The sequence below is a fragment of the Micrasema longulum genome, unplaced genomic scaffold (genome assembly GCF_059751315.1).
Source record: "Micrasema longulum isolate JH-2025_06_02 unplaced genomic scaffold, ASM5975131v1 h1tg001893l, whole genome shotgun sequence".
NCBI lineage: Eukaryota > Metazoa > Arthropoda > Insecta > Trichoptera > Brachycentridae > Micrasema > Micrasema longulum.
In genome coordinates this window covers 53870-67189 of record NW_028279067.1, presented here as the reverse complement: position 1 = coordinate 67189, position 13320 = coordinate 53870, and the positions used below count along the sequence as shown (strand labels likewise).

The 13320-nt window shown below is 32.4% G+C and overlaps 2 protein-coding genes across 3 annotated transcripts; one reads left to right on the top strand and one right to left on the bottom strand.

The window, feature by feature from the left end:
* Positions 1-698: 698 nt before the first annotated feature.
* Pgant7 (N-acetylgalactosaminyltransferase 7) lies at positions 699-8520 on the bottom strand. Of its 2 annotated transcripts, XR_015824525.1 has the most exons (4): positions 8304-8520; positions 7831-8162; positions 3888-6932; positions 699-3799 (listed from the first exon to the last, which is right to left on the bottom strand). XR_015824525.1 is itself a non-coding variant. In XM_088238419.1 (3 exons), the coding sequence occupies exons 1-3, from the start codon at positions 8458-8460 to the stop codon at positions 5694-5696; spliced, it is 1728 nt and encodes a 575-aa protein (XP_088094545.1). In that variant the 5' UTR covers positions 8461-8520; the 3' UTR covers positions 699-5693. The 2 variants fall into 2 exon arrangements, 1 of the variants encoding a protein (XP_088094545.1); XM_088238419.1 differs by having other exon boundaries at positions 699-6932.
* A 948-nt stretch (positions 8521-9468) lies between these two features.
* Positions 9469-10687, top strand: LOC148273627 (G patch domain and ankyrin repeat-containing protein 1 homolog). The gene has a single exon (XM_088238412.1). The coding sequence runs from the start codon at positions 9585-9587 to the stop codon at positions 10614-10616; it is 1032 nt and encodes a 343-aa protein (XP_088094538.1). The 5' UTR covers positions 9469-9584; the 3' UTR covers positions 10617-10687.
* Positions 10688-13320: the final 2633 nt, after the last annotated feature.

The following is a 13320-nucleotide window of genomic DNA, read 5'->3' as shown; positions in this document are numbered from 1 at the left end:
TTGCATAAACATACATATATTTCAGGGCATCTGGACAACACGCTTAATAGTCTATAAATCTATGCAATATCTTGCAGCAGTCTCCTACAATAGTCTCTTCCCTTAGACAAAATCCAGACTTGTACACTCCTCCTGAAAATGGCTTTGTTATCAAAATTTGTGTTTGAAATCAGTGTAAAAAAATTATATTTTTTTTAAAAAGGAAATATTTCACAATATAATTTAGGGGAAATTTCCAAATAACAATAGGTAGTAAAATGTTAATTATTTTGTAAATGATAATTTGATTTTAGAAGTTTATCCGTAATTATGTTAAACCTCACTTAGCAAAATAGTTTCATTATGAAATAGGCTACTTTTCATCCCGTAAAAAAAAATCACTTCTTCGAGGAAATTCTTAGTGGAAAAATGAATTAATATTAACACAGAATAACGAAGCTACGTCTTCATGGACTAATGGATCGTTGTTTTTTTTCCATGGCGATAGTTAGGAGGGACGCCAGTCAATACAAGCTACTCTTTAGCCCGAAAAAATATATCATTCTATCGGTAAAATTCTCATTGTAAAAAACTAATTATTACCACACGAGAAAAGTCGCGGATAAAAGCTTGTATGTTTTTATGTTTAAGACACACAGATAGATAACAGGCATTATGGCAGGCAATCCAGAAGATAAAAGGTTAAAAAAAGTCTATACAATATATTATGTTAACAATGATTTATTTTTTATATAAAAATTACATCAAAATTTGTGATATTTACAAAATATACATAGAACAAGAATAAAATCTTCAAATTGGTGTGTAGATAACATTTAAATCTAGATACTGAAAATGGAAAACTAAATTTAGTAAGCTTAGGGAAGAAACAGTCGAACATTGTTTTGTAAATGAATTTAGTGTCAAATTAAAACTTTTTCGTTTAATATCATCAACCCTGTATTATTAAATATGAATTAACATATCAGTGCAAAAACACAATTTCTTTTAAGCTCCGCTAACAAAGGAAGATACATATTTTTTTCTACATTTAATACAAAAACTTTTAGGCCATACATACCTATGTAATAGTAAAAATAATAAAAAACTAAGAATGTTAGAAGCAGAGAGAATTCTGAGTAAAAAAACAATATTTTCTAAATAATCAAAATATTAAGATTTATTTATTTATTTTGAATCTAAAAATTCACTGTATACATCATTGATTAAATCGGTTTTCCCTGAAGGTAGTTACAAGGCAAAAATCGTTAATAAAGTAGTAACAGACAAAATGTGATATGTGAAAAAAATATTGCTTGCAAGTCTTACCACATAATGAGGAAGTTCAGTTGTTATTTTAAAATATTTTTATTTTTAAATAAAGTATTAAACTACGCTTTTTTATTTTTATGTATCGTATTATCATCGCCATGATTTTTTAAAGGTCTGTAATTTTGAAATTACTCCGCCTGTGATGTCACTAGTTGTCGTCGGTGAGTTGTACTGACAGTTAAAAAGATATCCCGTACGTATGAAAACAGGCTTAACATGGCTTCCCGGAATCAGGAAATATATCAAAACACATAATTGATTGGCTATTCTTACTAAAACTTGTGACGTTTTAAAGTAGTTTATTTTTATTAATTCTTTCATACATTTTTGAGAAGCTTCGCCATACAATTAAACACTCTAATTTTGAGCACTGAACTACCTCATTATTATTTACGATCAAATAAAAAAATATATATTTCTTGGTTGGAATAGATGAAAGAAGAAGAAATATGAATACATAATCTTTAAATTGCTTATTAATTTAAAAATCATATGAGTATTATGAATGAAATCCAGACTAGAAAAACATGAAATAATTTTCAGAAATGTGGGTTTCAGAGTGTGGAGAATCCTATGCCGGATTAAATAGTATAATGATCAATTAGTACTTTCATAAGAACTTAAATAACTATAAAAAAATATATAAAAACAAAGTGATTAACTTCATCGAGTATATTAATAAAGGAGTATGAAACTGAAGTACTTTTCTATTAGGTTAAGTAGAATAAGAGAACACCCACCACCAAATATTCTATACTGGAGTAGCTATGTAATTATATTTGTTAATACTTTGTGGCTATATTATAAGAGCTGTTAGGGCAGAAGCGCACGAGATAAAATAAAAATATGACAGAACATATCTGTCAGCACTTCTAGGAAGATTGTGGCCTTTTTCGTTATTGTCAAACTTAACATATATATATATATATATTTTCAATAATGTCATTTATTTAAAACAAATTGCAATTCATTTCCAAATTAAAATAAAAATACATCAATCAATATTTTTAATCACTATACTGAAATAGTGACGTTTACAAAAACCCTTGGATTCCGATGTCAAGAGTTTTATAAATGATAAAAAATACACGTGCCTTTTTATGAATAGGTCAAAAAAGACATATGTTATATGTGGGATTTTATCCCCTCTGCACACCCCTGCGGTGAAATGAGGTGATAGTATAAAAGTAGTACACATTTGTCAAAATTGAAGAAAATCCTTATATTGAACTCACGATTGTGAATATACAATATTGTGCGAATTAATGTCAACACATGCCAATATATTCTAAATATCGTTGGGTTTCTGGCACAAGTTAGTAACTTTAAATTTTAGAAAAATGAGATGTCTTCATAAATGGCATGAAATAATCTTTATTTAAAAAGTCAATAAAAATATATCATATTATCTAAATAAAAAAAATAATGTTTTATAATATTCAGCTTGCAGTTTTGTTTGAAATGTTGATTTGGGATGAGCTTCTGACTTTAAAAGTGCAATATCTCACAAATAGTCAAACGTAGTCACGAACTTGTGCACGAAACCCGATGACATAATTTTTAAAAAGAAAATACAGGTAAATGTCGTTTTACGCCGGGGTTTCCTTCCTAAAGACACTGACCGTAAAATGAACACAAATATAATGGAAGATATAAGGTTAGGTTCTGTGCCAAAATTCTAAGAACAAGCTAACATGTTTATTTAATACATATCCTATACATATATTCAAAACATATTATAAATGTATTTAATAAATACAGTTTTAATTCGTTTACAAGATAAATAATAATCTCTTGATATAAATAATTTAATTTTTTATAATAAATACTAACTCACCAGTTTTTCGGTGCTAAATTTAATTCTCACACTTTTACATTTTTAAAAAAGCATCCAATTTTATTTGCTTTGATTGTTGCTTCCTTTCTTGCAGAATCATAGCATAAACTACAAATATTTTAATATTCTTTCAATTTTAATGATAATAAAATAAAAAGCATAATCATATCTTTTTATTTTTCTTAAAAACAAAATGAAAACTAACTCGGAAACAATTTCACACACAATAGGCTGCTCGCGTACACGGTAATAGAATAAAACAACATGTAAAAGTGTATCTGCTAATAGAATCACAGCGCCTACTGTCGTCTGGTGTCGGCAGAAACGGGGAATCCCACGCCGGCACAAAACCGGCGTAATTGTAAATCGGCGTAAATCAAACCGGCGCAAAACGACGTTTACCTGAATATATCTTACTGTGTTATTTAATAGAAGACATTTATGTCAATACGCCTGAATTATAGCTTCAATTGCCTTAACGTTTATTAATCTTTTGCATCACAACAGGCCAAGAGGCCCAATGAATGCAGTGAATTACAGAACACCCAGTCTTGAGAAAAATCACACTTATTTTTGTGCTCTCACCAAAAATCCAACCCAGAGCCTTCCAAGCCCGAGTCAAGTGTCTTAGCAATTACACCACAGAGGCCACTGAAAAATATAAATTTAATTTTAAAAATCCAGCTTTTAGCCCTAGAATTAATATCTTGTGGGTTTCCAGGCGAGTAAAAAGATTAACCGTATCGTTCATGAAATAGTCCAACAACTTCATGTAAACATGACATGGTGCTGAATTGTGCTGGACGATTTGTTCTGCAACAGCTTGTTTTAAATATCTCACAAATTCGTAAAAACGCTTATAATTCAGTGAACGTAATGAGAAAAACGACTGCCATTGACAATAACTCGATACAAAATAACAGACCATGTGATTTTTCTTATAAATAGCTGTCGAAATTGTCTTGTAGCCATCTTAAGAAAAAAAATATTGCTAAATATTTACATTAATTCACATAATACTGAAAATATGCATATTATTTGAACAATAACTGCTCTCTCAGGCAAGTAGAGTGAAAACATTCTAAAGAGAACAATAAAAGGCACAAATAAATATTTACACATAAATGTTTACAAGATAAAAAACTTTCTTCAAGGCAGAGAACTTTAAACATTGTGCTAATCTAAACTTATCAAATGTTATATTTAATTGAGACATAAAATCACAACAATAATATTCTTTACTACTAGTAGGTACGTAGTTATTAATACTAAGTACAATCCTCAGTGGATGTTTATTTGTGACAATGCATAATAATTTTACTATCAATGTTGTAAAATTTAAGTAGTGTAAAATAACACTGATCGTGTATAACAATATATCTTCTTACAAGACCAAAGCAAAATCAATATCTTAAAAAATTATAACCATTACTTGAACTCAGTTTTAGCCATTGACAAACTCCTTCGAAACATGTTTGAATTATTTTAGTTAGGCCGACACATTGTTTAAATCAGTCAAGACTATTATAGTTTAACATAAATATGTAATATTGCATATATTTTATTAGTCGATATGAAAATATTGCATGAATGTCTAGATTATGGAGCACACTGTGTAATAAAATGTATGTTTAGTTCACTTGTACATATTGTGTCAGAAATATTTACAAAGCTTTATTTAAATTTTCTCTAAATATAAAACTGAAGCATTTAAAATAATATAAAATATCGAATTAAAAATTTTTGTGACAGACAATAAAACCGATAAACAAATATTTTAAGAAAACAAGTTCGATTTCAAAGAAATAACGATTAAAGATAACAGTTAAAATCTTAGTCTAATAATTTTTTTATCATCTTAAATGTAATACAGATTAAAGAGGAAAAAATGGATTTCTATTAGTAAGAAAACATGAACGAGTGACGGAATGCAATTATTGTAGTCTTAGAAAAGGTCCTTTAGTATTATAATAAGTAAAATAAATGACAAGTTGTGTGTTACATCATGGCGTTAACAATTAATTAAAAAAACAGATATTAAGATTCCATATAAATATGGCAATATATAACAATACATAATAGTATGCATCACATTCGGAATATTCTGAATGATTATAGAATAAGATAATATTTTGCTTTTAGAATGGTTGAAAATATAATAAAGATAAATGCAATATTCAGTCCAAGGAATGTCCAACAACGGATTACAATCAGAAACAGCAATCCTTTGTTTGATTACATAATTATAATTACTAACAATTATACTTTAATTTGTAAAAAAATAATTTTATATCCACGAGACAAAGGATTATTATAGTACCGACATATAATTTCCCAGATTATTAAATGTAAATAATAATACATTTGCAAAAAAAATTGCAGAAAAAAATAATAAGCAAGAATTATGAATGTTTTCGTGATAACAAACAGCTAATACGTACAGTAGTACGCAACATCTATTTCAAACAAAAAAAAAATGAATAAGATCCTTTACCTCCGGGTATTAATTATGTATCGCAAATTAATGCATATTCACGGAGAACTCTCACCAACTGGGCTTGGTTTGTTTGATAATCCATTGCTGGTATGTATTGTTGGGGTCACACACGACTAGAGACAGCAGCTTGGTGGTCGGATGTACAGCGAGGCACTTGGTGTATACCTGGTGTGAGATCATCCGAGTGCTACTGGAGTACAGCCACGGCCCATCTACGGTGCCGAGACGGCAATACGCGATCTTAATTCCCTGCGTGTCCGCCTCGATGCAGCGCTCGCCCACCCCCAGCTGCCCCGCACTGTTCATGCGGAATAGCTGGTTGCTTCCCATCCCGTGGCACAGCCCCGTGCCCAGGTAGGCTGGAGCCGCACGGCCCATAGTGTCTAGGCACACGTTAGCCGCCACAGAGCGCACCGTCCCCCAGTGGTCATTCGGAGGCAGTTTAGGAAACTTGTCGTAAACATCGTACGCGACATTCTCCATAAACCACGAGAAACTTTTACAATTCAACTTATTTTTAAGATCTACCTGATCCGAAATGTCTCCCATGTCCAGAAAACGGGCCATCGGCTCTCGCGTGTAGAAATACTCTTTGTGTTCATCATCGAACCAGGTTTCGATTACCCTCTTGTAGTTTATCGTAATGAGAGGACCCTTCTTCTTGTTAGCGAGCTTGCCGAAGCTATACGGCATAAAACCTCGGTAGACGTGTCCGACACGAGAGCACGGTACCCATTCTATACTGCCGCCACATTGCCAGATCTTGAAACTCAATTCGAAGTTTTCTCCGCCCCAAACCAACAGACCGGGATCATACGCGCCGATATCTAAAAAGAATTGTCGATTGATTGCAAACAGTCCTCCGGCATGAGTCGGACTCTTATAAGGTTCCGAGTTGTGTTTTCTGCGGCGAGCTTCTCGGTCGGGAAGTTCATTTTCTTTGTACAGCATTCCCCATTCAAATATTCCGCGATAGTGACTTCCTTTTCCATACACGGGACGATACTCGAAATTGTTATGATCGATTCCATCGATTGTGGGAACAGTCATAACTGTGCGATCGCGGTAGATGGGAGCTAAGAGCGGCGGCAGCCAGTTGATGTTGACTTCACAGTGGGCGTCCAGGAACACGATGACATCCCCTGTAGCTTCATGCGCACCCTTCGATCTAGTTCTTATTAAGCCCTCTCGTTCTGAATTTCGGATGATTCGTACTTTACCATTCCACCTCTGGATATAAGTATCCAATTTAGATGTGAGATCTTCTTTATCAGAGAAATCGTCAACCTGTACAAATATGTTTAATTATTACAATGAAACGATTGATTCCTTATGATATCTTTTGATATTTCAAGCTATTTGTCAACTAGTATCAAAATATTACCGAAATTGCAACTGTGCTGAAAAATAAGAACCATGTAAAGAGGAATTGGAACATTGCACTTTTTTACCATACGGTTAAATTGTGTTGCTGAGCTTATAGCTTATATTTTGCTACGCTATAATACTACTTATGGATAATTATTTTTTTACTATTTTTGTAATAATTACAATTATTTATTAATTACTATCTTGAATTGAGTTGTAGTCCCGTGGCTAGTGTTGCAAACTCACAGATCAGAGGTCCGAGGTTCAAACCCCACTCCACTCTAACTTGATTTCTATTTTCTAATAGTGAGTTGTTTACAACTCGTTGAAAATGGCCACCAGAATTTAAATATTTTTGGCTAAATTATAAGAGAACTAATATGTATTTTTAATAAAAAAAACTGTGAATCTAGTTACAACTATAGAAATCCACTGAAAACCACGTATATTATTGCCGAATTTCTGGAAAAAATTGGTTGGACATTTAACTAGCAGCGAGATATTGCACGTTTGAAGTTAAAATCTCATCCCAACTCAAAAATTCAAATAAAATTTCTAACTGAATATTAAAATATTTTTTTTTGTATTTATAGAATACGATATTTCGTATTCTATATATAAAAATATATTTACTATTTAAACGAAGATTATTGAATGCCAGTTAGGAATCAAACTCATTTTTTGTAAATTTGTAGTTACCAACTTGTTCCAGAAACCTGATGATATGGTAAGTGGAATACATAGCCACGATTTTGTCAAACTTGTTCTATAAATGAACTAAAGGTATTTTATTGCAATAAAAATAAGTACAACTTACAAGTAAAACTTCATGAAGCATCTCAGGAGGAGAACGATTAATAACAGAGTGGACGGTTCTCATGAGAACTGAGAATCCTTCATTATGGAAGACAACTATTACGGAAGTAGACGGCAGCTGAGTTGGGTAGTCCCAGTGCCGACATTCCTCGAGCCTTGTATCCAGCACAGAACGATCGAGTGAAATCTCATTAGAGCACACCATATTCATTCCATACTGGGATTCTGATTCTGCTACGTCGTTAGCTTGATTCTCCCGTAACTTGTGCGCCGTGCCACCCTCTCCAGGACCCGTGCGCTTTGTTAGGTCTTTTGGTTCGAAATTACCGAGACCTAAACAATAAATCAAACATTATTAAACATTAAACAAACAATTTATTACACACAGTCTAATTCTATAAAACGGTTGCAAGTTATCACAGTAATTTCATTCAGAAACTACAGCAGTAAAAAAACATTTCTACATTTACTTACCGTCGACGAGAATGGGAACCTCTTTTCCTGATAGTTTTTCATGAATTGGTAATGAAGAACCTCCATCACGATTCCATGAAAATAATGTATATAAAATTAATAAAACTACCAGACTGGCACATATTATAAACTTCTTTTTTAAATTAGTGATTCTCATCTTTTTATTTTAAAACAGCTGAATGTCAAAAGCCGAACGTCACGTCAACAGTCTTGTGTTGTTTATTTTTAATTTTTAAGGTCGTATATAGCTGTTCAGTGAATTTTATTTTAAAATAATAAAACATTTGAACCAACTCAAAATGTTGTTCCAAGAAGAAAAAAAAATATTTTAGGGGATTTCATAGTATGTAGGTAAAATAATTATGTCAGATGAATCTCATCATCATCAATAAAGGTTTTAGCTTTTTAACTCTATGCCTTAAGTATAGCAAGTCCGTCATTCTGCCCTTTAGGGTTTTTTCTGCAATTGCTCTTAGCACCTTCGTTTCTGACGTTCTAAGGAGTAACAAAGGTTTTCTTTTTTTGTTCCTACTGTATCTACCCTTCTCTTTATTGTATAAACCATGATCGACCTAACGCACATTTTGTATATCCGAATCTTGCTTCCAATCCACATGTATTTAACGTGACATACAACATTTCCTAGGCATCCTGCTGCCAAGGCAAAACTCGTTTGTTCCCTTACTTCAGAGATTAGGACGCTTTGGTTATTTTTAAATATTTTGTTTTGCTTACTGAGATAGATATGATAATCATTAATATGAGTTGCTACTGCCACTATGGTTGTATTTGCGTACACGTAATGTCAACAACCTTATCTCCCTTATTTAAGATGCGAATTAAGTTGTAGTAACTCCTAGGAATGAAATCCAAATGTAATGTTTTGCACTTTATAGAATAGTTTTTATGGAATGATTTATAAATAAAATTTTTAAAAAAACTTTACAAAAATAAACAGTTGAAAAAATACGTATCTTCAAACGTAGGCAGAATTGTGAAAGTGCCCTCTTAAAGCAACCAATGACAGGTCATAAGCCCTATAAATGCTTGGAAAACCATGTCCATTCTCTAAAATGTTCTCTATCACTGTGTGGTGTTTTATGTTTATGGTAAAAACGTCTAGGTGGTCTCGTTGCTCTATGTTATACAAATAGTCTATGCATCTTATGTGTCAACGTCGATCTATGGCAGACGCTGTCAATCGTAAATGTTGCATTATTTTTGCTGTGCGACATTAATGAATGGCTTTATTTTGCCATTTTTATTCGATTTTAATATAATATGAGTTTACATCGTAATTGGGTTGCTTTATCAACTGTTGATATTGAATGGAAACAGTTTATCCGCGAAAATGACAATTCAACAACTTCCACGGTAATTGAACATAAAAATAACACTAAAAGAGTTTTACATACAAATCTGAATGGAAACGAAGTAAAAGACTTTTATTTAGACCTTGTTTCGAACTCCGAGACCCATCAAAACACGAAACACAGTCTGAATGCACTATCAAAAAGTACTTCAAATGTCTCTCATAAGAAAAATGACATTAATCGAGATTCTGTTCCACAAAAGCCAACTACGAGTCTCGTTTGCAAATATTTAGCAGCTGCTCAAAACAACGATGCAGACATTTTAAAAGGTATATTTTTTAAATGTCCTAAAATATTAAATTGTACAGATAACTTTGGCTGGACAGCATTAATGTGTGCGTCTCAATCAGGAGCTCTGGCATGTATAAAATGTTTGTTAGATTGGAGAGCTGATACTAACCACAAAGATAAGACGAATAAAACTGCTTTAACTGTTGCCAAATCACGGGAGATTGCTAAATTCATATCGGAATACTACGATTTTCCCAGTGTAGCTGGTAATTGTGACAATCGGGAAAGTAATAGAGATATTTTATGCAGTGTTTGTAAAATATACATCAAGTCAAATGCTGTTAAACAGCATAACTCTTCAACATTACACATTTTTCACAATGGCAAAAGAAAAAGTCGAACGTGCTACGGAATACCAGAGAGTAATAAGGGATATCAGTTACTCCTCAGAACTGGTTGGAATAGAGAAAGCGGGTTGGGGCCTGATGGTAAAGGCACCAAGTTCCCTATCAAAACTGTACTGAAGGCTGACAGACATGGCATCGGATCGAAGAAAGAAATTCCTAAAGTCACTCATTTCTCTGCTAAGGATTTAAGTGCAGTCAAGTATAGACAAGAAAGACAAGGGACATTGAATAAAAAACAGAGAGACAGACATCGTACAAAAGAAAGAAATTGGGAACGAGATATTCGCATTGAATTGTCATAACATTTTTTTTTATGTAAATCAAAAAATAAATTGGTTTTAAAAAATACACAGCTAATCATTTATTTAACAAAGTTTTTTATTTAACAATGTTTTCAGTATGTCCAAATGTTTGTCAACAGGCTGGATTTCCTCCTTAGAGAGTTATTTACATCTAAATTTGTTGCAGCAGAAAAGGAAATCATTTTTGAGGAAGGCATATGGAAGTCTAGGCATTTACAGAGCTTATGACCTGTCAAGACTTATGACATATAAACCAGCCAATGACAGGTCATAAGCCCTGTAAATGCCTAGACTTCCATATTCTCCTCAACAATGTTTTCTCTCTGTTGCAACAAATTTAGATTTAAATAACTCCCTGGGGAGAAAATCCAGCCTCCAGATGAATCTCACCCACCTGGCAAAAGGTTTCAGCTCTTTTACTTCACTAAAGTCATGGAAAGCGTAAGTGTGTCTAAATATCATCATCATTCCCTTTCCGCACCTAATGGTACATAGGGCACTGTATTGGTACACCAATCGCAGCAAATCTTGATCATTTTTGTTACATATAGGTAAGGTGATCAGTCTTAAGCTTCAGGTACCAGTCTAGGGACTATGGAATATTCTAGTGTAATAACACTCTTTTAAATAATATTTCATATCAACCATGTCCGGAATCGAACCCGAGACCTCTTGCATGGTAAGCAAATGCGCTGGCCATTACACCACGAGGCCGAAAAATACTGTAATTATTATTTTATTTATTTATTTACACATAGTTACCCATATTACAAAAAATAATAATGTATCTCTAACTCCATGAAACCAAAAGCCCTGTGTTGAGTTGGGATACACCACAATGGAAAGTGGAAGTATACATATTATTAATGAACACAAAAATAAAAATTATATTAAAAACATCAATTTTAATTTCCTTCTGGACAACATGAATAGTAATAAATAAATCTATGCAATATCTATCAGCCGTCTCCTGCAATGCTCTCTTTTTTTATACAACATGACAAAATATGGCCAAAGGACATTGCAATAGAGTATAGGGTTGACATATTTTTTTGTACCCATGAATGTAATAACTAAGCTACGTATATGATATTAAAAAAATAATGTAAGAATCTGGTGAGCAATTGTATGCTTACAATTCAATAGGACTCATTATTTTTTGAAAAATTATTTTGTTTACATTTTTTTTTAAATATATTCTTTATGGCCTTACTTATAAACCTGGTATAAAGTTACGCCTTGTGTAGAATAAGAATGGGACTACCATCCTCAGTCCGCCATTATTATATAAGGATGCTATTCTTTTCCTTATTCTACCCACTATGCCTAGGCGTAACTTTATACAAGGTTTATAATAAGGCCCCTAATAAGGTAGGTATGTAAAATAATGATCTCTTGCAGAACACTCGCTGGCACAACACGGGCCCTTCAGCTTATCCTTGTTATAGTTTTATCTATATCTATGCCCTTTTGCTTGATTTATAAAAGTGAGATGTGAACACAAATTATACAAAAGTATTTAATATACTCGTATGTGAATTAAATCCGTACAAAGATGTGAAAAATTCTTCGAACAAACTGTTCTCTACATAGAATTAAGAATAGTCCAGGTACCGCATACGCACAGAAGGCGACTAAACTACTCATAAATGAGTAGGTTTACGTTTTGACCCATTATGAGTTTATATGTAGACGTCGCTCAGTACGCAACTCCTGATTTGAATTCAATTATGCCGTGTTGTCCTTTTAAAGTGTAGAAATACTGCTAGGATCTTAAAGAAACAGGTGGGATCACATTTCATATGTAATTAGCAAATAAATGTGTAATAGCAAATGCATTACTTAAAAATTTAATTTTTTTTCCATCTGTCAGATTGTCGAAGAAACAAATTGGACTTTTTGTTAGTGCTGCCAGGGCAGTAATTTTTTTACCCTACTTTGCTCATCTAATGAGAAAAAAAAAATTGGACCTCGGATTAAGCAACTCTGTGGTGGACATGTTACCGACATTATCTTTAAAACATCAAATATTTTTTAACATGATGTAAAAATACTTATCCGTTTTATGTAAAACAAAATTTGTTTTATATTTTAAGTTCAAAGTTCATTAATTCAATTACTCTTATTAAATGACCCTTTGCTTATCTACTTTGCTGTCTCAATCAATATTTCCGCGGGCACAATAAAATTTTAGACAAATTAATCTGTTAACAGATTGCTTTTTTTTACCTTACATTTGTGTTATGATTATATCTTTTCCCACCAAGCAACATTACGCAGTGACATACGCGCGGCGAAAGTGGGGCATAGTGAGGGAATTTTTGGACACATTCCGATGTATTCAAGTACGACTATACGCTTCTTCTGGAATATTCTTAATTTTATAGTTTTATATTTATTAGAGAAAAGCGGAGATTAATTGAAACAAAAAATAATTTGAAATATTTTTTTATTGGGGCAGCACTTACGCACAAAAATAATACTACAACAGAAAAATATACAGATTTATTTATTTATTTAATATTTTGTGTATCACTTTTCAAGTTTTTGGATAATTTCTTGCGGTCTTTTTTTTTATTCTTCAAGTAGCATCATCCACAAGCCTTCTTTATTTTGTGGAGACCTTTAACTTTATTTCCTATCAAGATGTTCCCACAAATAAATGTTAAATTGGATTTATGTCTGGGCTCTGAGGTGGCAAATC